Below are 24,494 nucleotides of genomic sequence, written 5' to 3' on the forward strand. Positions count from 1 at the left end.
ATTTGCAGAGCCCCTGATGTGCCTAAACAGTAGAAACACCCCACAAGTGACCCCATTTTGGAAACTAGACCCCCGAAGGAACTTATCTAGATGTGTGGTGAGCACTTTCAACCCCCAAGTGCTTCACAGAACTTTATAACGCAGAGCCGTGAAAATAAAAAATAATTGTTCTTTCCTCAAAAATTATGTTTTAGCAAGTAATTTTTTATTTTTGCAAGGGTAACAGGAGAAATTGGACCCCAACAGTTGTTGCCCAGTTTGTCCTGAGTACGCTGGTACCCCAAATGTGGGGGTAAACCACTGTTTGGGCGCACGTCGGGGCTTGGAAGGGAGGGAGCACCATTTGACTTTTTGAATGCAAGATTGGCTGGAATCAATGGTGGCGCCATGTTGCGTTTGGAGACCCCTGATGTGCCTAAACAGTGGAAACCCCTCAATTCTAACTTCAACACTAACCCCAACACACCCCTAATCCTAATCCCAACTGTAGCCATAACCCTAATCACAACCCTAACCCCAACACACCCCTAACCACAACCCTAACCGCAACACACCCGTAACCCTAATTCCAACCCTAATCCTAACCCTAATCCCAACCGTAGCCCTAATCCCAACCCTAACCACAACTGTAACCCCAACACACCCCTAACCCTATCCGTAACCCTAACCACAAGCCTAATCTTAACCCTATTTCAAACCCTAGCCCTAATTCCAACCCTAACTCTAATTCCAACCCTAACCCTAAGGCTATGTGCCCACGTTGCGGATTCGTGTGAGATTTTTCCGCACGATTTTTGAAAAATCTGCAGGTAAAAGGCACTGCGTTTTACCTGCGGATTTACAGCAGATTTCCAGTGTTTTTTTGTGCGGATTTCTATTGAGGAACAGGTGTAAAACGCTGCGGAATCCGCACAAAGAATTGACATGCTGCGGAAAATACAACGCAGCGTTTCTGCACGGAATTTTCCGCACCATGGGCACAGCGGATTTGGTTTTCCTTGGGTGTACATGGTACTGTAAACCTGATGGAAAACTGCTTCGAATTCGCAGCGGCCAATCCGCTGCGGATCCGCGGCCAATCCGCTGCCGATCCGCGGCCGATCCGCTGCGGATCCGCTGCCAATCCGCTGCCGATCCGCGGCCAATCCGCTGCGGATCCGCGGCCAATCCGCTGCGGATCCGCGGCCAATCCGCTGCCGATCCGCGGCCGATCCGCTGCGGATCCGCTGCCAATCCGCTGCGGATCCGCGGCCGATCCGCTGCGGATCCGCGGCCGATCCGCTGCCGATCCGCTGCGGATCCGCGGCCGATCCGCTCTGTGTGCACATGCCATAACCCTACCCCTAACCCTACCCGTAACCCTAACCCTAGTTCTAACCCTAACCCTAGTGGAAAAAAAAAAAAAAAAAAAATTCTTTATTTTATTATCGTCCCTATGGGGGTGATAAAGGGGGGGGGGGGGGTTTATTTAATATTTTTTTTATTTTGATCGCTGTGATAGAACCTACCACAGCGATCAAAATGTACCTGTAAGGAATCTGCCGACTGGCAGATTCGGCGGGCGCACTGAGCATGCGCCCGCCATTTTCCAAGATGGTGGCGCCCAGCGAGGAGACGGCCGGACACCGGGAGGATCGGTAAGTATGAAGGGGTGGTGGGGGGGTGGATCGGAGCACGGGGGGGGGGGAACGGAGCACAGGGGGGGTGGGTCTGGGCAAGGAGGGAGCGGACAGGAGGACGGGGGAGCCGGCAGGCGGACGGAGGGGACCGGACCCCATAACGGAGGACCGGGGGGGCGATCGGTGGGCGTGGGGGGGGCACTTCAGTATTTCCAGCCATGGCCGATGATATTGCAGCATCGGCCATGGCTGGATTGTAATATTTCACCAGTTTTTTAGGTGAAATATTACAAATCGCTCTGATTGGCAGTTTCACTTTCAACAGCCAATCAGAGCGATCGTAGCCACGGGGGGGGGGGGGTGAAGCCACCCCCCCTGGGCTGAAGTACCACTCCCCCTCTCCCTGCAGATCGGGTAAAATAGGAGTTAACCCCTTCACCCGATCTGCAGGGACGCGATCATTCCATGACGCCACATAGGCGTCATGGGTCGGATTGGCACGGGTTTTCATGACGCCTACGTGGAGTCATGGGTCGGGAAGGGGTTAATAAGCTGATTCTGACCGCGTCCGGCCAAAACACACAGACACACATATCCAATGTCAAACCATATATAACACAGGTTTCACTGAATCTCAGATGTAATTAAATGTACATTAAAAATATCCACAACTCATTCATCCTGGACCTTCAGCAGCAGTTAGATAAGTAATGATACTTATGTGATCATTCATTCATACGTGCTCATTCAGGGATTGTTTTTTTTCTTTTTTTTTTTTCCTTTCACTTTTTAGTTGAGTTTTACAAGAAGAAAATCCCTTATCTCAATCACTCCACCTAACTCAGCTCAAACTGAGTTGAATAATGTATTCTGTCACATACAGAGGACCACACCTAACGGAACCCCTCATCAATCAGGGCTTCTCATATACATACATACAAGGTTCACACAGCCTGCCTATTTTGCACTTTGGAATTAACACAACTCTATATAAATAAAACTGCAGCAGTGTCCACTGACACTCTGAAAGCACTTTAAGGCCAAACAACAAAAACCACAGCCTTATACAAAATACAGCTTCATATAATGTACTGCCAATCCAAAATGACCAAAATAACACTGCACAGAGCCTTTTCCAGCTCTGTATTACACACACACACTAAACAAATACATAACCAATTAGGATATTGACAAATAACACATAACAATTATCATCTTATTACTCTATTATTCAACTCTCATACGGACATAAACAGACAAAACACAAAACTCACTGGTGATGTGGATTCTTTGAACCGTGTTGGCAGCCTTTTACCCAAAGGTATGGACAGATCCAGAAGAGAGATTACAATTGCAAACCAGATTGTAAGAATAACATTTCTCACCTTGCTGCAGCTGTTGTTTGCATGTCCAATCTCTCAGAAAGCTCCCACATACGGATTCCGAATAGGCGGCTGGTTACACGGCCCCACGTTGGGCGCCAAACTGTCGTAGCTATTTTGCTCTGACCCAGAGTCAGTACGTCAGATCACCAGTGAGGCCTAATTGTGGAATTACGCCCGTCATTCACAAGCGCGCTTGGAGACAAAAAGACACCTCACACATATCCTGTGAGCAAGTCACTTTTATCTGATATATTAAAAGCCAAAGCAATGTTTTATACCACTTACAACAAATGCATTTCAATGTAACTCATGTAGCCCCCACCATCACCCAGGGTCATACTTTATTTACCATAACTCAGAACATGTTGTGGCTGACTATTGAAAGCATACATGATAAGAAGTATAGTCTCCTTGAAGAGGAGACCATCAGACTACTGCGTCAACAGATTCTAGTAATTCTAACACTTAGGCTACTTTCACACTAGCGTTAACTGCAATACGTCGCAAATGCGTCATTTTGCCGAAAATACGCATCCAGCAAAAGTTCTTGCTGGATACGTTTTTTCGTCATAGACTAACATTAGCGACGCATTTGCGACGCATTGCAAAACGTCGCGTCCGTTTTGCGACGCTTGGGCGTGTGGTAGCGGACCGTCGGGAGAAAAAAACGTTACATGTAACGTTTTTTGCTCCCGACGGTCCGCTTTTTCCGACCGCGCATGCGCGGCCGGAACTCCGCCCCCACCTCCCCGCACCTCACAATGGGGCAGCGGATGCGTGGGAAAAATGCATCCGCTGCCCCCGTTGTGCGGCGGGGACAACGCTAGCGTCGGGGACCTCGGCCCGACGCACGGCGACGGGCCGAGCCCGACGCTAGTGTGAAAGTAGCCTTAAAGGCAAGAGGCACTTAAAGGCAAACTTATTAACCCTTCTATATCACCCTATATCACTTCTCCCCTATGCCTCCAAACTACTGGAACAACACGTCTACCTTGAACTGTCCTCCCATCTCTCTTCTTGCTCCCTCTTTGACCGCTTACAATCTGGCTTCCGGTCACACCATTTCACTGAAACTGCCCTAACTAAGGTCACCAATGACCTCTTAACCGCCAAGAGAAAGCGACACTACTCTGTCCTCCTCGACCTGTCAGCTGCCTTTGACACAGTGGACCATTCCTTATTATTACAGACCCTCTCATCCCTTGGCATCAGACTTGGACCTATCCTGGATCTCATCATACCTAACAGACCGGACATTCAGCGTCTCCCACTCACACACCACCTCCTCACCTCACCCCCTATCTGTCGGAGTCCCACAAGGTTCAGTTCTAGGGCCCCTGCTCTTCTCCATTTACACTTTTGGCCTGGGACAGCTCATAGAATCTCATGGCTTTCAGTATCACCTCTATGCTGATGACACACAGATCTACATCTCTGGACCAGATATCACCTCCCTACTAACCAGAATCCCTCATTGTCTATCCGCTATTTCATCCCTCTTCTCTGCTAGATTTCTGAAACTTAACAGGGACAAAACAGAATTCATCATCTTTCCCCCATCTCACGCGACCCCTCCAACGAACCTATCCATTACAGTAAATGGCTGCCCACTCTCCCCAGTCCCACAAGCTCGCTGCCTCGGGGTAATCCTTGATGCTGATCTCTCCTTCAAACCACATATCCAAGCCCTTTCCACTTCCTGTCGAGTTCAACTCAAAAATATTTCACGAATCCGTACATTCCTCAACCAAGAATCTGCAAAAACCATAGTCCATGCCCTCATCATCTCTCGCCTTGACTACTGCAACCTCCTGCTCTGTGGCATCTCCTCTAACACTCTCGCACCCCTTCAATCTATTCTAAACTCTGCTGCCCGACTAATCCACCTGTCCCCCCCGCTATTCCCCGGCCTCTCCCCTCTGTCAATCCCTTCACTGGCTCCCCATTGCCCAGAGACTCCAGTACAAAACCCTAACCATGACGTACAAAGCCATCCACAACCTGTCTCCTCCATACATCTGTGAACTCGTCTCCCAGTACTTACCTACACGCAACCTCCGATCCTCACAAGATCTCCTTCTCTACTCCCCTCTTCCCACAATCGTATACAAGATTTCTCTCGCGTATCACCCCTACTCTGGAACCCTCTACCACAACACATCAGACTCTCGCCTACCATCGAAACCTTCAAAAAGAGCCTGAAGACCCACCTCTTCCGACAAGCCTACAACCTGCAGTAACCACCGATCGACCAAACCGCTGCATGACCAGCTCTATCCTCGCCTACTGTATTCTCACCCATCCCTTGTAAATTGTGAGCCTTCGCGGGCAGGGTCCTCTCTCCTCCTGTACCAGTTATGACTTGTATTGTTTAAGATTATTGTACTTGTTTTTATTATGTATACCCCTCCTTACATGTAAAGCGCCATGGAATAAATGGCGCTATAACAATAATAATTTAGTGAGGGTTTACTCTGTCCTGTTTATTGGACAATGAGAGGGTTTGGAGGCATGGCTTATCACATATATGCACGCATAATTGATGCATCAAGCTGAAGCGGCATATCCCTTCTCCAGCATCTGCATCCTCTACTATGTACGAGGACATCATCCCTGGGGTGTGGTGGCATCCACCCCCAGAGTGACATCTATATAACACATAACACAGTATCAATGTAATAGCCTGAGCTTCGGGTGCATAGGCGGACATCATCTGGGCGGCATGTCAGCACCCGTCTCTGGAGTGAAGTCACTATGACATAGTATCGTTTTCATGGCCTGAACTACAAGCACAAAAGTGGATGTCATCCCTGTGGGGCGTGGTGATGACCGCTCCCGGAGTGATTCCATTGGATCTTATGATACGGCACCATCTTTGTGACCGCTACTACATATGTTCATGAAGGCGTAATATACCTTTGGTAACATTGGGAACACAATGTATGTAAATCAATGGGGGGGCACGCATATCTGGGGTCCTGACCCGATAGCTATAATTAAACCCTGCATATGGCTACCACCAGACATGCTAGGATGATGATATAACACATCAATGCTTGTTTCTTCTATGAAATGATCTACAATGACATCCCTTGTGATGACATGACTTGAAAAGCATCAGATTTGTCTCCTGATGGACCATAGGGAAACGCATTAAGGCAATTTTGGCAACATGATAAGTGCTATATCTAATTTTCTTATGAGTCATATTGATTTGAATCTGTATTGAATCTACATTCATAGTTACATTGGATCTACCCCTTACATTTATCTGAAGGAGACATATTGAGATTTTTTTTAATATAATTTAGGATCTTGTGAATACAATCTGACCTGCTATATGCCTTTCCACTCTTTCATTTCTTTACCATAAGGGCCGTAAAGAGATACGGTAGAAACAATTAGTGGTACAGTGTGAATGCTATCTGCATATAGTTGCCACAATCTACAAGAATGGCATAATAGATACCAGTGAACTAAAGGTACCTTCACACATAACGATTTCGTTAACGATATCGTTGCAACGTCACGCTTTTGGTGACGTAGCAACGATCCCGCTTAACGATCTGGTTATGTGTGACAGCGACCAACGATCAGGCCTCTGCTGGGAGATCGTTGGTCGTAGGGAATGATCAGGACTAGGGTTGAGCGAAACGGATCAGACATTTTCAAAAGTCGCCGACTTTCAGCAAAGTCGGGTTTCATGAAACCCGACCCGATCCCACTGTAGGATCGGCCATGCGGTCGGCGATCTTCGCGCCAAAGTCGCGTTTCATATGACGCTTTCCCCGCCATTTTTTCAGCCAATGAAGGAGTGTGGGCAGCGTGATGACATAGGTTCCGGCTTGCTTTGTGCGGCATCACAGGGGGTAAAACTGCCATCTTAACATTTGGGATATAGCGATTTGCACAGTGAAACAAACTTTGCAGGGACGGAGGGGGGGGGGGGGGGGGGAGAGAGAGAGAGAGAGAGAGAGAGAGAGAGAGAGAGAGAGAGAGAGAGAGAGAGAGAGAGAGAGAGAGAGAGAGAGAGAGAGAGAGAGAGAAAATCCCCATTGACCTGCATTGGGTTTCGTGTTTCGGTCGGCCCCCGACTTTTCACAATACTCGGCCAATTTCACACGATCCAACTTTCGAGACAGTCGGGTTTCACGAGACCCGACTCGATCCTAAAAAAGCAAAAGTCGCTCAATCCTAATCAGGACCTTTTTTTGGTCGCTGATCACCCGCTGTCATCGCTGGATCGGCGTGTGTGATGCCGATCCAGCGATGTGTTCACTTGTAACCAGGGTAAATATCGGGTTACTAAGCGCAGGGCCACGCTTAGTAACCCGATATTTACCCTGGTTACCATTGTAAAAGTTAAAAAAAACCAAAAACAGTACATACTCACATTCCGATGTCTGTCACGTCCCCCGCAGTCAGCTTCCCGCACTGACTGTCAGCGCCGGCCGCAAAGCACAGCGGTGACGTCACCGCTGTGCTCTGCTTTACGGCCGGCGCTGACACAGTCAGTGCAGGAAGCTGACGACGGGGGACGTGACAGACATCGGAATGTGAGTATGTACTGTTTTTTGTTTTTTTTTACTTTTACAATGGTAACCAGGGTAAATATCGGGTTACTAAGCGCGGCCCTGCTCTTAGTAACCCGATGTTTACCCTGGTTCCCCGGGGACTTCGACATCGTTGAAGACAGTTTCAACGATGCCGAAGTCGTTCCCCTGATCGTTGGTCGCTGGAGAGAGCTGTCTGTGTGACAGCTCCCCAGCGACCACACAACGACTTACCAACGATCACGGTCAGGTCGTATCGCTGGTCGTGATCGTTGGTAAGTCGTTTAGTGTAACGGTACCTTAAGTTGCCACAACTAACAACAAGGATATATACCCATGTTCCAAATTATTATGCAAATTGGATTTAAGTGTCATAAAGATTTAATTGTTTTGTTTTTCAAATAAACTCGTGGATGGTATTGTGTCTCAGGGCTCAATGGATCACTGAAATCAATCTTAATCACATGTGATAATTAGTTTTCAGGGTGATTCTAATTAAAGGAAAACTACTTAAAAATGATGTTCCACATTATTAAACAGGCCACAGGTTTCAAGCAAAATGGGGAATAAAAAGGATCTCTCTGCTTCTGAAAAGCATTAAATAGTGCAATGCCTTGGACAGGGTATGAAAAAATTAGATATTTCACAAAAACTTAAAAGTGATCATCATACTGTGAAGAGATTTGTGACTGAAACAGAGGACAGACAGAGTTCATCCAGATAAAGGCATAATGAGGAATGTTTCTGCCAGACAAATTAATTGGATTAAAGGTACCTTCACACTGAACAACTTAACAACGATATCGCTAGCGATCCGTGACGTTGCAGCGTCCTGGATAGCGATATCGTTGTGTTTGACACGGAGCAGCGATCAGGATCCTGCTGTGACATCGTTGGTCGGAGCTAGAAGGCCAGCACCTTATTTCGTCGCTGGATCTCCCGCAGACATCGCTGGATCGGTGTGCGTGACACCGATCCAGCGATGTCTTCACTGGTAACCAGGGTAAACATCGGGTTACTAAGCGCAGGGCCGCGCTTAGTAACCCAATATTTACCCTGGTTACCAGTGGAAATGTAAAAAAAACCAAACACTACATACTTACATTCCGGTGTCTGTCACATCCCCCGGCGTTCTGCTTCCCTGCACTGTGTCAGCGCCGGCCGGCCGTAAAGCAGGGCACAGCGGTGACGTCACCGCTCTACTTTACGGCCGGCGCTTACAGTGCAGGGAAGCAGAACGCCGGGGAACGCGGCAGACATCGGAATGTAAGTATGTAGTTTTTTTTTTTTTACATTTACACTGGTAACCAGGGTAAACATCGGGTTACTAAGCGCGGCCCTGCGCTTAGTAACCCGATGTTTACCCTGGTTACCCGGGGACTTCGGCATCGTTGGTCGCTGGAGAGCTGTCTGTGTGACAGCTCTCCAGCGACCACACAGCGACACTGCAGCGATCGGCATCGTTGTCTAGATCGCTGCGTCGCTAAATGTGATGGTACCTTAAGAGAGCAGCTGCCAAAATACTATTACAAAGCAGCAAAGTTATTTGAAGCTGCTGGTGCCTCTTGAGTCCCCCGAGGTGTAGGATCCTTCAAAGGCTTGCTGTGGTGCATAAACCTACTATTCGGCCACCCCTAAACAGTGTTCATAAGCAGAAATGGTTGCAGTGGGCCCAGACATATATGAAGACTAATTTTCAAATAGTCTTGTTTACTGATGAGTGACGAGCAACCCTGGATGGTCCAGATGGTTGGAGTAGTGGATGGTTGGTGGATGGCCACCATGTCCCAACAAGGCTGTGACGTCAGCAAGGAGGTGGAGGAGTCATGTTTTGGGCTGGAATCATGGGGAAAAAGCTGGTAGGGTCCTTTAACCCCTTCACCCCCGGAGCTTTTTCCGTTTTTCCGTTTTCGTTTTTCGCTCCCCTCCTTCCCAGAGCCATAACTTTTTTATTTTTCCGTCAATTTGGCCATGTAAGGGCTTATTTTTTGCGGGACGAGTTGTACTTTTGAACGACATCATTGGTTTTAGCATGTTGTGTACTAGAAAACGGGAAAAAAATTCCAAGTGCAGTGAAATTGCAAAAAAAGTGCAATCCCACACTTGTTTTTTGCTTGCCTATTTTGCTAGGTTCACTAAATGCTAAAACTGACCTGCCATTATGATTCTCCAGGTCACTACGAGTTCATAGACACCTAACATGACTAGGTTATTTTTCACCTAAGTGGTGAAAAAAAATTCCAAACTTTGCAAAAAACAAAAACAAAACAAAATTGCGCCATTTTCCGATACTCGTAGCATCTCCACTTTTCGTGATCTGGGGTCAGGTGAGGGCTTATTTTTTGCGTGCCGAGCTGGCGTTTTTAATGATAGCATTTTGGTGCAGATACGTTCTTTTGCTCGCCCGTTATTGCATTTTAATGCAATGTTGTGGCGACCAAAAAAACGTAAATCTGGCGTTTCGAATTTTTTTCTTGTTACGCCATTTAGCGATCAGGTTAATGCTTTTTTTTTATTGCTAGATCGGGCGATTCTGAACGCGGCGATACCAAATATGTGTAGGTTGGTTTTTTTTTTAATTGATTTATTTTGATTGGGGCGAAAGGGGGGTGATTTAAACTTTTATATTTTTTTTATTTTTTTCACATTTTTAAAAACTTTTTTTTTTTACTTTTGCCATGCTTCTATAGCCTCCATGGGAGGCTAGAAGCAGGCACAGCCCGATCGGCTCTGCTATGCAGCAGTGATCATAAGATCGCTGCTACACAGCAGATTTGCAGGTGTGCTGTGAGCGCCGACCACAGGGGGGCGCTCACAGCCACCGGCAATCAGTAACCATAGAGGTCTCAAGGACCTCTATGGTTACAATGGAGGAGCATCGCCGACCCCCGATCATGTGACGGGGGTCGGCGATGCGCTCATATCCGGCCGCACGGCCGGATGCGGTAGTTAAATGCAGCTGTCTGCGTTTGACAGCGGCATTTAACTAGTTAATAGGCGCGCGCAGATCGAGATTCTGCTCGCGCCTATTGCGGGCACATGTCAGCTGTTCAAAACAGCTGACATGTCCCGGCTTTGATGTGCGCTCACCACCGGAGCGCACATCAAAGCGGGGGTCCCGACATGTGACGTACTATACCGTCAGATGTCGGGAAGGGGTTAAGGTCTGCAAAGTATACAGAGTTTCTGACTGACAACTTTCTTTCATTGTATAAAAAGCAGAAATGTGCTTTCAGGAGCAAAATCATCTTCATGCATGACAATGCACCATCTCATGCTGCAAAGAAAACCTCTGAGTCATTGGCTGCTATGGGCATAAAAGGAGATAAACTCATGGTGTAGCCACCATCTTCCCCTGACCATAACCCTATAAAGAACCTTTGGAGTATCATCAAGCAAAAGATCTATGAGGGTGGGAGGCAGTTCACATCAAAACAGCAGCTCTGGGAGGCTATTCTGACTTCATGCAAATATATACAATCAGAAACTCTCCAAAAACAAGTTAAATGGATGCAAGAATTGTGAAGGTGATATCAAAGAAGGGTCCTATGTTAACATGTAACTTGGCCTGTTAGGATGTTTTTGAGTTAAATAGCTTTTTGTTCAGTGAATGTGACCTCCTAATGCTGCAAATTCCACAAATGAGCATTTTCAGTTCTTTCAAACATATTACATGTTTAGAAATTCTACTGTGCCTAATAATTTGGAACAGTGCATTTTGAGTTTTTATTCATTTTGGAGATTATACTGTTATCATTGGAAGGTTTCTTAAAAAAAATTTGATGTATACTCTAACTGGTGATGACTTTTATTAGACTGACTGTCATTTGCACCGACCATTTAGGAAAATCTGAGAAAAATGTAATTTGCATAATAATTTGGAAAATGGTGTACAGGTGCTTCTCAGAAAATTAGAATAAGTTGATTTATTTCAGTTCTTGAATACAAAAAGCAAAACTCATATTATATAGAGTGATTACAAACAGAGTGATCTATTTTAAGTGTTTATTTCTGTTAATGTTGATGATTATGGCTTACAACCAATGAAAACCCGAAAGTCAGTATCACAGTAAATTAGAATACTTTAGAACAGTGATGGCGAACTTTTTAGAGACCAAGTGCTCAAACTACAATCTAAAACCAACTTATTTCAAAGCGCCAACACGGCAATTTAACCGGAATACTGAGGTTTTAGATTAGAAAAACAACTCCTACATTAGCACGCTATAGCTTCTATAGCAAAGAGCTTGTAACCCTTTAACCCCTAGACCACCTCAAATCTGCGACATGTGCCCGCAATAGGCGCAGTCGGAATCGCAATCTAGTTAAATGCTGCTGTCAAACTGACAGTGGCATTTAACAAGCACTTCCGGCCATCGGCCAGAAATGCGCGCACCACTGACCCCCGCCAAGTGATCTGGGGTCAGCTTTGCATCAGCATGACAACCAGAGGTCTCCTTGAGACCTCTATGGTTGTTGATGCCAGATTGCTGTGAGCTCCCCCCTTTGTCGGCGCTCATAACAATGCAGTAATTCTACTACATAGGGGCGATCTGAACATCGCCTCTATGTAGCAGAGCCGATCAGGCTATGCCAGCCTCTAGCCTCCCATGGAGGCTATGGAAGCATGGCAAAAGTAAAAAAAAAAAAAAAAAAAAATGTTTTTAAAAATATGAAAAAAAGTATAAGTTCAAATAACCTCCCTTTCACCCCATTAAAAAAAAAAAATAAAAAAAATAAAAAATACACATATTTGGTATCGCCGCGTTCAGAATCGCCCGATCTATCAATAAAAGAAAGAATTAACCTGATCGCTAAGCGGTGTAGTGAGAAAAAAAAATTCAAAAAGCAAGAATTACGTATTTCTGGTCACCGTGACAATGCATTAAAATGCAATAACGGGCAATCAAAACAACGTATCTGCACCAAAATGGTATCAATAAAAACATCAGCTTGTCATGCAAAGAATAAGCCGTCACCCAACCAGAGATCACAGAAAATGGAGATGCTAGGTGCATCGGAAAATTGCGCAATTATTATTATTTTTTCTTAGCAAAGTTTGGATTTTTTTTTTACCACTTAAATAACTTAGACATGTTTGGTGTCTATGAACTCATAATGACCTGGAGAATCATAATGGCAGGTCAGTTTTAGCATTTAGTGAACCGAGCAAACAAGCCAAATAAAAAACAAGTGTGGGATTGCACTTTTTTTGCTATTTCACCACACTTGGAATTTTTTTCCCGTTTTCTAGTACACAACATGGTAAAACCAATGGTGTCGTTCAAAAGCACAACTCATCCTGCAAAAAAAAAGCTTTCACATGGCCATATTGACGGAAAAATAAAAATGTTATGGCTCTGGGAAGGAGGGGAGTGAAAAAAGAAAAAACGCCAAACCGAAAAACGCTCCGGTCATGAAGCCCGAGATGTCAAACTAAAAAGAGGGCCAAAATAGTGCTTGATACAGTATTATGGCCCCACATGATGCTCCATACTGTATAATGGCCCCATATAGTGCTCCATACTGTATAATGGCCCCACATGATGTTCCATACTGCATAATGGCACCACATGATGCTCCATACTGTATAATGGCCCCACAAGATGCTCCATACAGTATAAAGGCCCCAGATAGTGCTCCATACAGTATAATGGCCACACATGATGCTCCACACTGTATAATGGTCCCACATGATGCTGCATAGTCTAATGGCCACAAATAGTGCTCCATACTGTATAATGGCCCCACATGATGCTGCATACAGTATAATGCCCCCAAATGATGCTGCATAAAGTATAATGACCCCACATGATGCTCCATACTGTATAATGTCACCACATGATGCTCCATACTGTATAATGTCACCACATGATGCTCCATATTGTATAATGGCCCCACATGATGCTCCATACTGTATAATGTCACCACATGATGCTCCATATTGTATAACGGCCCCACATGATGCTCCGTACTTTATAATGACCCCACATAGTGCTACATACAGTATAATAGACACATGATGCTGCATGCAGTATAATGGCCACACATGATGCTCCATACTGTATAATGGCCCCACATGATCCATACTGTATAATGGCCACACACGATGCTCCATACTTTATAATGACCCCACATACTGCTACATACAGTATAATGGACACACATGAAGCTGCATACAGTATAATGGACACACATGATGCTCCATACTGAATAATACAAACAAACAAAAAAAAAACACTCCAAAACATCACTAGTATTTTGTTGCACCACCTCTGGCTTTTATAACAGCTTGCAGTCTCTGAGGCATGGACTTAATGAGTGTCAAACAGTACTCTTCATCAATCTGGCTCCAACTTTCTCTGATTGCTGTTGCCACAACAGCTTTGCAGGTTGGAGCTTTGTCATGGACCATTTTCTATAACTTCCACCAAAGATTTTCAATTGGATTGAGATCTGGACTACTTTGCAGGCCATGACATTGACCTTATGTGTATTTTTTCAAGGAATGTTTTCAGTTTTTGCTCTATGGCAGGATGCATTATAATCTTAAAAAATTATTTCATCATCCCCAAACATCCTTTCAATTGATGGGATAAGAAAAGTGTCCAAAATATCAACATAAACTTGGGTCTAAGGGGTATCGTTTCTCCTTATGGAGAGTGACATACCATCTCTGGCTTGTCAAGGTAAGGAGGCTTATTCGCCATGCAATGCTCCTCTGGGAAATATAATATGCAAATTGCCTCTTCTGAGAAAAAGAGGACTTAACTCTATAGCGCCACCTGTTGGAAGTAGCGATCCTACAAGTCACAATCAACCCTTTAACGAGTCGTACAATATGACTTAGGATAAAAGCCAAATCAGTATCTCAATTCGCAGACACGGTGTTTCGGGCTGTTGGCCCTCGTCAGTGCGAAGCATGAGAACTGATTTGGCTAGGTGAGAGGCTCTGGACTGGGGTCTAAGGGGTATCGTTTCTCCTTATGGAGAGTGACATACCATCTCTGGCTTGTCAAAGTAAAGAGGCTTATTACAGGTGGCGCTATAGAGTTAAGTCCTCTTTTTCTCAGAAGAGGCAATTTGCATATTATATTTCCCAGAGGAGCATTGCACGGCGAATAAGCCTCCTTACCTTGACAAGCCAGAGATGGTATGTCACTCTCCATAAGGAGAAACAATACCCCTTAGACCCCAGTCCAGAGCCTCTCACCTAGCCAAATCAGTTCTCATGCTTCGCACTGACGAGGGCCAACAGCCCGAAACACCGTGTCTGCGAATTGAGATACTGATTTGGCTATTATCCTAAGTCATATTGTACGACTCGTTAAAGGGTTGATTGTGACTTGTAGGATCGCTACTTCCAACAGGTGGCGCTATAGAGTTAAGTCCTCTTTTTCTCAGAAGAGGCAATTTGCATAACATAAACTTGTGCATTTATTGAAGATGTAATGACAGCCATCTCCCCAGTGCCTTTACCTGACAGGCAGCCCCATATCATCAATGATTGAAAATTTGCATGTTCTCTTCAGGAAGTCATCCTTATAAATCTCATTGGAATGGCACCAAACAAAAATTTCAGCATCATCACCTTGCCCAATGCAGATTCGGGATTCATCACTGAATATGACTTTCATCCAGTCATCCAGAGTCCACGATTGCTCTTTTTTTAGCCCATTGTAACCTTGTTTTTTTCTGTTTAGGTGTTAATGATGGCTTTCATTTAGCTTTTTCTGTAGGCGGTTTCTTACAGTTCGGTCACAGACGTTGACTCCAGTTTCCACCCATTCGTTCCTCATTTGTTTTGTTGTGCATTTCCTGTTTTGGAGACATATTGCTTTAAGTTTCCGGTCTTGATGCTTTGATGTCTTCCTTGGTCTACCAGTATGTTTGCCTTTAACAGCCTTCCCATGTTGTTTGTATTTGGTCCAGATTTTAGACACAGCTGACTGTGAACAACTGACATTTTTTGCAACATTGCGTTATCATTTACTCTCTTTTAAGAGTTTGACAATCCTCTCCTTTGTTTCAATTGACATCTCTCGTGTTGGAGTCATGATTCATAACAGTCCACTTGGTGCAACAGCTCTCCAAGGTGTGATCACTCCTTTTTAGATGCAGACTAACAAGCAGATCTAATTTGATGCAGGTGTTCTTTTTGGATATGAAAATTAACAGGGTGATTCCATATTTTTTTTCCTCAGAATTGAGTGATTCCATAATTTTTCCCCCATTCTTGATTAAAAAAGTAACCATAACTGACTGCCACATTTTTTGTTCTTGATTTCTTTTCTTAAGTGTTTCTTAAAGCCAGAAAGTTGCCATTTGAAATTACTTTAGTTTTGTGCCATGTCTATGAGCTGCTTTTTTTTCTACAAAATTAAACAACTGAATGAACTTAGTGATTCCATATATTTTGCTAGGGGTTGTAATAAAAATCGAATTTTAAAGGGAATATATGGTCACTTGTTTTTGCCCTGTCTTCCCTACGTACCGACCCCCAGTTGGACATTTGGTCCATATAATTAAGTACACTACATTAGATGTTATACAGCTGAAAGTACCTGGAATTTTGTAATCCTGATGTTAGTTGGGGATCTTTATTTGGTCTGTGGTCATTATAAATGGACAGGTTTTACATTTTTTCTGGTTGCAAGGAACGGTTCTTGTATCTGTTGGAGAGGACAGGGAGCTTCTGAAAATGATGCTTCTTAGATTAGACGGCTGTCTAAAGAACATAAGTGGGGGATATGGAAATAAAGATTGTAATAGGGCATCTTTTTGTAGTAAAGGATGTAATTTCTGTGCAGCTCTCCTTAGGCTACTTTCACACTAGGTAAATAATATAAAGGATTAAAATATAACTTTTACTGGATATAGTTAAAATATTTCACAAAGATATAGTGCAATACAAAAATAGACAAACAAACGAAGCGTTGGTGGAGCTCTAAAGTGCCTCTGCGCTCCATAGTAACCTGGACTCTCAGCGGCCTGAAACGTTGGTCAGCTGATCTGTCCATATGATCTCACTTCCGGTCACATGATCGGCAGAGCGTGTTGCTCTGACCGGATGTGGGCATACAGGGCGCGATTTTAAAAAGGACAAACTTACCTGCGCACGTGTACGGCAGCGTCGGCTGGACGCTAGATGTGTGATGGCCCCCAACGCTATCCCGATGAGAAACTATCGAAACGCATCGGGAAAGGAGGGGAAGAGGTCCACGGCCATGAGTAGAGCTGAAAGGGTCTGATGCAGACAGCTCCGGGTGAGACCGTTCTATGTTACTGTTCCAGCCATGATATTGGATACGGATCTGCATTGTGCAGTAGAATCAGTCTGCGGGCTGGTTGCTGTTAGACTGTAGAATATGGTATCCATTGCAATATCCCAAATTTAAAGTTCCCTTAACAGGGTTTTCTTTGAGTATCTCTGGGGTTAATAACTCTACAGAGTTTTTGTAGTTTTGGGAGTGCATATTAGTGCTGATGGGTACACTGTATTGGCTGAGTTGTGGTTCTTTGTGGGAACTTGAGTAGTCTCAGCAATATTTGTTGTACTTTGGTGGCTAGTAGGCTATTACCTAGAGGTGTTAATTAGGCACTTTTCCTAGAGCGCCACCAACGCTTCGTTTGTTTATTTTTGTATTGCACTATATCTTTGTGAAATATTTTAACTATATCCAGTAAAAGTTATATTTTAATCCTTTATATTATTTACCTAATCTTTCTGGGGATTATACCACAGCTGATTCTACTTTCACACTAGCGTCGTGTACTGCACGTCGCTATACGTCTTTTTGGACAAAAAACGCATCCTGCAAAAGTGCTTGCAGGATGCGTTTTTTCTCCATAGACTTTACATTAGCAACGCATTGCCACACGTTGCAACCGTCGTGCGATGGTTGCGTCGTGTCGCGTCGGTCCGTCGCCAGCAAAAAACGTTGCATGTAACGTTTTTTGCAGCGTCGATACCGTCTTTTCCGACCGTGCATGCGCGGCCGGAACTCCACCCCCGCCTCCCCGCACATCACAATGGGGCAGCGGATGCGTTGTAATAATGCATCCGCTGCCCCAGTTGTGTCAAATAATCACACTGTCCGTCGGCACGTCGGGCCGACGCATGGCGACGGCCCTGTGCCGACGCCAGTGTGAAAGTAGCCTTAGCACCTCCAGATTTGGATTGTATGTGACTACTAGAGGCAGCTGGTTGCTTTCTTGTTTAGTTTTGTAATGTAGGAAATGATTCCTTCTGGTATCCTAAATGTTGACACAGGAAAAATATATATCTTTGTACCGTGTTAGCCAGTAGATAGAAAAATATTAAAATTTTAGTTTAGATTGCTCAGTGGTTGATTGCGTTTAATGGCTAATAAAAAGATGGTAACAAATTGTGAGCTTTCGAGACTACTTAGGTCTCCTCAGGTATAGTCTAACACAAAATCTGAAGAATCACATATAAATATGTGACTATATTTTTATCTACTGGCTAACACAGTACAAAGATATATATTTTTCCTGCATTCAATAAAGACAGATTTTATCTATGAATTGAGAAATGATCATTTCTTGGGGAGAAAAGAGCAGATTTCTCTAATAAGATATATTACAAAGTTTCTTATTTGCATGTGTACTATTGATTTATGGGGAAAAAAATGACACTTTTTCAAACATCCATCTGATTAATGTAATCGTACTCTGCAAAACTTATACTGCAGATTATACCTGTCTATTTCAAATTGTCACACAGCCCATTATACCCTGCATATGGTAGAACCTAATAGGTAAATAGGCAGAAGATCCAGCTCAACTGAGTTAAAAAAGAAAAAAAAAAACTTCAGCTTTATTGGTGCACTGTTAACTTCCAATGCATCTATAGTCCATAAATTAAAACATCAATGCAGCTCTGGTGCGCTCTGCACGCTTAATTGGACTGGGTCGCGGTTGGCAGTGGGGTACCACAGGGGTCAATATTGGGCCCTCTTCTTTTTAACATATTTATTAATGATCTTGTAGGGGGCATTCAGAGCAGAATTTCAATATTTGCAGATGACACTAAACTCTACAGGGTAATCAATACAGAGGAGGACAATTTTATATTACAGGATGATTTATGTAAACTAGAAGCTTGGGCTGATAAATGGCAAATGAGCTTTAATGGGAATAAATGTAAGGTCATGCACTTGGGTAGAAGTAATAAGATGAGTAACTATGTGCTTAATTCTAAAACTCTGGGCAAAACTGTCAATGAAAAAGACCTGGGTGTATGGGTGGATGACAAACTCACATTTAGTGGCCAGTGTCAAGCAGCTGCTACAAAGGCAAATAAAATAATGGGATGCATTAAAAGAGGCATAGATGCACATGAGGAGAACGTAATTTTACCTCTATACAAGTCACTCGTTCGACCACACTTCGAATACTGTGCACAGTTCTGGTCTCCGGTGTAGAAGAAAGACATAGCTGAACTAGAGCGGGTGCAGAGAAGAGTGACCAAGGTTATCAGAGGACTGGGGGTCTGCTATACCAAGATAGGTTATTACACTTGGGGCTATTTAGTTTGGAAAAACGAAGGCTAAGGGGTGATCTTATTTTAATGTATAAATATATGAGGGGACAGTACAAAGACCTTTCTGATGATCTTTTTAATCATAGACCTGAGACAGGGACAAGGGGGCATCCTCTACGTATGGAGGAAAGAAGGTTTAAGCATAATAACAGACGCGGATTCTTTACTGTAAGAGCAGTGAGACTATGGAACTCTCTGCCGTATGATGTTGTAATGAGTGATTCATTACTTAATTTTAGGAGGGGACTGGATACCTTTCTGAAAAAGTATAATGTTACAGGGTATATATACTAGATTCCTTGATAGGGCGTTGATCCAGGGAACTAGTCTGATTGCCGTATGTGGAGTCGGGAAGGAATTTTTTTCCCCTAAGTGGAGCTTACTATTTGCCACATGGGTTTTTTTTGCCTTCCTCTGGATCAACATGTTAGGGCATGTTAGGTTAGGCTATGGGTTGAACTAGATGGACTTAAAGTCTTCCTTCAACCTTAATAACTATGTTACTATGTTAATCATGATGAGTCAATAAAGCTAAATATTTTTACCCTGTTGAGCTGGATCTCCTGACGATTTACCTAATTGTACCTAGCAGCCATAGAAGTCAGTTTGAACTCTGGTTGCTATAGGTACAGGTAGAAGCGTTGTGGTTCGTCACTTTTAGGTGTACCTATGGAAGGTGTGGGTAGTTGCTGGGGAAACAATCTACCACACTGCCTTGAGACAGTACATATACAATGGAAGGACAGTATACAAGACCACAACCGGTAACCTACCATGTTTTTCCCCACAAAACGAGGGTGGTGAATGATTTGTGACCGAGTAGAAATGAGACCTGATCCAAACTATTAAAGAAAAAGGGGCAAAGTGATTGAGCAGCCAGGATCGGTGATGACACAGGCTGTTGCACAGAGTGCTCAGCTGTGAGGTAAGCCGAGCTCCCGTGTCAATTGTTCTGGGCAGAGAAATCACCATGATCTTCACGTACGTCAATTTGGAGAAAGTATTTCCTAACACGTACATTATATAGTTTATCGGGAAGGGTTTTCAAAAAATCTTGCAATTTAGGGTTTTACTCCAGCCCATAAACTTTTAGCCTTATACTTTCTGTACTGTAGAGCTCACTCTTCAGCAGTCATCTCATCATTAAAGGATAGGATTATAATGATACAACATTTCTAAATACAGTATTCACCCATCAGTTGTTGACAAGACAGCTCCCTGCCACCCCTCACTGAAGAGTATGCCAAGAAAGCTCTTTATAGAAGTCAACGAGTGAGAGATGGCCAAATGCTTTTGTGGCTATGGTCCATATGACTGCTGTAAAGAATATTCCTTAAAGCTGTTAAAAGCAGTTTAGGCAAGATGTAAATAAAATTAAAACCTAATTTCAGGAAATAAACACAGAGTGCAAACACACTTTTTTTCCTCCATTGCATATGCATTCCAATTTATGGACAGCATGGTATAGAAAATTAGGAGCTGAGCATAATGATAAGTTAATCGGAATAGTTTCAGTAAGCGTTGCATTTTATTTATTGACATCCCTGGAATTTGCATGTACACAAGTCCAGCGGGTGGTCCTCTTAGTGACTGACAGCTATTTCTGCATGCAGTGTCGCACAGGGAAGACTGTCAATCACAATAGGACCACCTACTGGACTCACATATACAGCTGAAATTATAAGTTTACATACACTATATAAAAAGACACATATGCATGTTTTTCTCAATATCGGACATGAAATCAGAACAAATATTTCCCGTTTAAGGTCAATTAGAATTATCATGATTATTAATATTTGCAATATGCCAGAATAATGAGAGAATATTTTAAAGCATTTTTATTACTTAATAAAGGAAAAATATTAGTGCTGAAAAAAGCCAATGGATTGAAAAATAGATATGACCACAATGAGCACCAGACTATGTACACAGGTATAGTCCACCAGTGAAATGTGTTAGATAAAATAAATACAACCCGCAGATGTCTCCAGCATTCAATCGTGGACACATGCAATCAATCAAAGTTAGGCAGTCTCAGTTGTATTTAGTCAATTCCTTACCACCGGGAGGATAACCGTTCAAGTCGGCGATTTCCAGATACTCCAAGGCGGGGTAAGTTGAGTAACTGAAGTCTTTAGAATGATGCCGGAGAGCTGCCCCGGCCAGTAGCAGCTACTCCGTCTGTAACCTCCAGTGAAAGGCGGGATCCTGTGTCCTGGTAACTAGACACCACGCAGTGTGAGAACAGTGAAAGTGGCTTGTCTGGAGGACCTGCATGTTGCAGTGAATCACGCGACAGCCCGTGTGACTAGAGTGTACATACGGATCGCGGTAAGGACCATAAACTGACGCGTTTCAGAAACATCTGTTTCCTTCCTCAGGGATGGTCCTTACCCCAAATGTCGGTCCTTATATATCTTCCAGCAATGAGGCTTGCTAATAGAAGCCAAAGAGCTCAACTTCACTGTTGAGTCCTCTGGGAATCAGAGTGTCCAACAGGAAAATCCATTTAGTCTCTGCCCTTGACATAGATTTGATATAGTTGCCTCCTCTCCAGTGAGGGTATACAATCAATTTCAATGCCCGATATCTCCATAGTCTGTGCCAGTCTGCCATGGTGTTCTATGAAGTGTTTAGAAAGCGGGTGTCCCATAAATTTTTTCTTTATATTACGTATATGTTCGTTGATTCTCACCCTAAGCGGCCGTTTGGTGCGCCCCACATACAGTTGTTTACATGGGCACAATGGTGTATATGACCCCTGTTGAAGAGCACGCAATAAAGTCCTTGATCTTGAACTCTGTGTCCCCTTTTTCAATACTTATTTATTTGTTTATGGGTTGTGGTCTGCTTACACATCCTGCACTTATGGCATGGAAAAAAACTTTAAGGATGTTATGAAAAAAAGTGGGTTGTACAGAGAGGGACTTATTCTGAACCTATATTTTCTCCCTTTTTATTACTTATGGCAAAGTCAAAAGTTGATGGCGAAAGATAGTAAGATTGTGTCAATATCAAAAGTGAAACATGTACTGTATCAACATGTGCTGAATGGCCACTCTGCCAGGAAGAAGCCATTAATCCAAAAGAAACATAAAAAGCCAGATTAATGTTTGCAAATGTACAGAGGAACACAGACCTTAATTTTTGAAGACATGTCCTGTGGTCTGATGAAAGTAAAATAGAACTTTTGGGGTATAATGACCATCATTACATTTCTAGGAAAAAGGAAGAATCTTGGAAGCCTTAGAACACCATCCCAACTGTGAAATACAGAGGAGGCAGCATCATGTTGTGAGGTTGTTTTGCTGCAGGAGGGACTGGTGCACTTCACAAAATAGATGGCATCATGAGAAAAGAAGATCATGTGGCAATACTGAAGTAACATCTCAAGACAACAGCCAGAAAGTTAAAGCTTGGGCGGAAATAGGTCTTCCAAATGGACAATGACCTGAAGCATACTGCTAAAATGGTAACAAAGTGCCTTTAGGATAAAGTCAATGTTTTGGAGTGGCCATCACAAAGCCCTGATCTCAATCCTATTGAAAATGTAAGGGCATTGCTGAAAAGGCAGGTGTGAGCTAGAAACCTGGATCAGTTACATCAGTTCTGTCAGGTGGAATGGGCCCAAATTCCAACCAACTATTGAGAGAAGCTTGTGGAAGGATATACCAAATGTCTGACCCAAGTCATTCAGTTTAAGGGCAATGGTACCAAATACTATTAAAATGTATGTAAACTTTTGACTTTGCAGTAAGTACCGTATATACTCGAGTATAAGCTGAGATTTTCAGCCCACTTTTTTGGGCTGAAAGTGACCCTCTCGGCTTATACTCGAGTCAGTGTCGGCGTGGGGTCGGCGGGTGAGGGGGAGCGGCGGCTGTCACATACTCACCTGCTCCTCGCGCGGTCCCTGCATGTCCCATGGTATCCGGGCAGCTCTTCCTGTGTTCAGCGGTCACGTGGTACCGCTCATTACAGTAATGAATATGCACGCATATTCATTACTGTAATGAGCGGTACGTGACCGCTGAACACAAGAAGATGCCGCCGGCTCCCGGAGACCATCTGACAGTGAGACGCTGCCAGGGACCGCGCCGGGAGCAGGCGAGTATATCAGGGGAGGAGAGCATTGCGCGATAGTCACCTTCCTCGTTCCACCGCTGCGCGCTGCTCTGTCTTCCGTCCTCTGGCTGTGACTGTTCAGATGAGAGGGCGCAATGACGCGATTAGTGTGCGCGCCGCCCTCTGCCTGAACAGTCAGTGCAGAGGATGGAAGACAGAGCAGCGCGCAGCGATGGAACGAGGAAGGTGACTATCGCAAGTGCCGGGGGCCTGAGCGAAGTGAGGCGAGTATGTGATTTTTTTATTTTAATCGCAACAACAGCAAATGGGGCAAATGTGTGGAGCATCTTATGGGGCCACAATGTATGGGGCATCGTATGGGGCCATAATGTGTGAAGCATCTCATGGGGCCACAATGTATTGAGCATCTCATGGGGCCATAATGTGTGAAGCATCTCATGGGGCCATAATGTATGGAGCATCTCATGGGGCCATAATGTGTGAAGCATCTCATGGAGCCATAATGTATAGAGCATCTCATGGCGCCATAATGTGTGGAGCATCTTATGGTGCCATAATGTATGGAGCATCTTATGGGGCCATAATGTGTGGAGCATCTTATGGGGCCATAATGTATGGAGCATCTTATGGTGCCATAATGTGTGGAACATCTTATGAGGAATAATGTTTTGAGCATCTTATGGAGCCATAATGTATGGAGCATCTCATGGGGCCATAATGTGTGGAGCATCTTATGGGGCCATAATGTGTGGAGCATCTTATGGGGCCATCAACCTTTATGCAGCATTGTATGGGGCAAATGTTTCTATGGAGCATCTTATATGGCCATTATTAACCTTTGTGCAGCATTATATGGGGTATATTTTAATATGGAGCATCTTATGGGGCCCATCATGAACTGTACGGAGCATTATGTGGGGCTCCTGATTCAATATGGATATTCAAAAACACTTAACCTACTGATGTCTCAATTAATTTTACTTTTATTGGTATCTATTTTTATTTTTGACATTTACCGATAGCTGCTGCACTTCCCACCCTAGGCTTATACTTGAGTCAATAAGTTTTCCCAGTTTTTAGTGGCAACATTAGGGGGGCCGGCTTATACTCGGGTTGGCTTATACTGGAGTATATACGGTAATACAAATGCCTTAAAACATTCTCTCTCTCATAATTCTGACATCAGGCAACTAATAATTATGGTAATCCTAATTGACCTAAAATGGGAAAGGTTCATTCTGATTTCATGTCAGATACTGAGGAAAAACATGCTTGTGTCTTT

General features: G+C 43.9%; 1 protein-coding gene across 1 annotated transcript in view; it reads right to left on the bottom strand.

Annotated features, from left to right (window-relative positions):
* LOC143767150 (uncharacterized) overlaps positions 1 to 15,965 on the bottom strand; it is a 104,387-nt gene extending 88,422 nt beyond the window's left edge. The window contains exon 1 of the mRNA XM_077255192.1: positions 15,037 to 15,965. Within this exon, the coding sequence (XP_077111307.1) occupies positions 15,037 to 15,058 (22 nt within the window). The 5' untranslated portion in view covers positions 15,059 to 15,965. The remainder of the gene's footprint in view (positions 1 to 15,036) is intronic.
* Between the last annotated feature and the right edge of the window lie 8,529 nt (positions 15,966 to 24,494).

Source organism: Ranitomeya variabilis, chromosome 4 (assembly GCF_051348905.1).
Source record: "Ranitomeya variabilis isolate aRanVar5 chromosome 4, aRanVar5.hap1, whole genome shotgun sequence".
NCBI classification, from domain to species: domain Eukaryota; kingdom Metazoa; phylum Chordata; class Amphibia; order Anura; family Dendrobatidae; genus Ranitomeya; species Ranitomeya variabilis.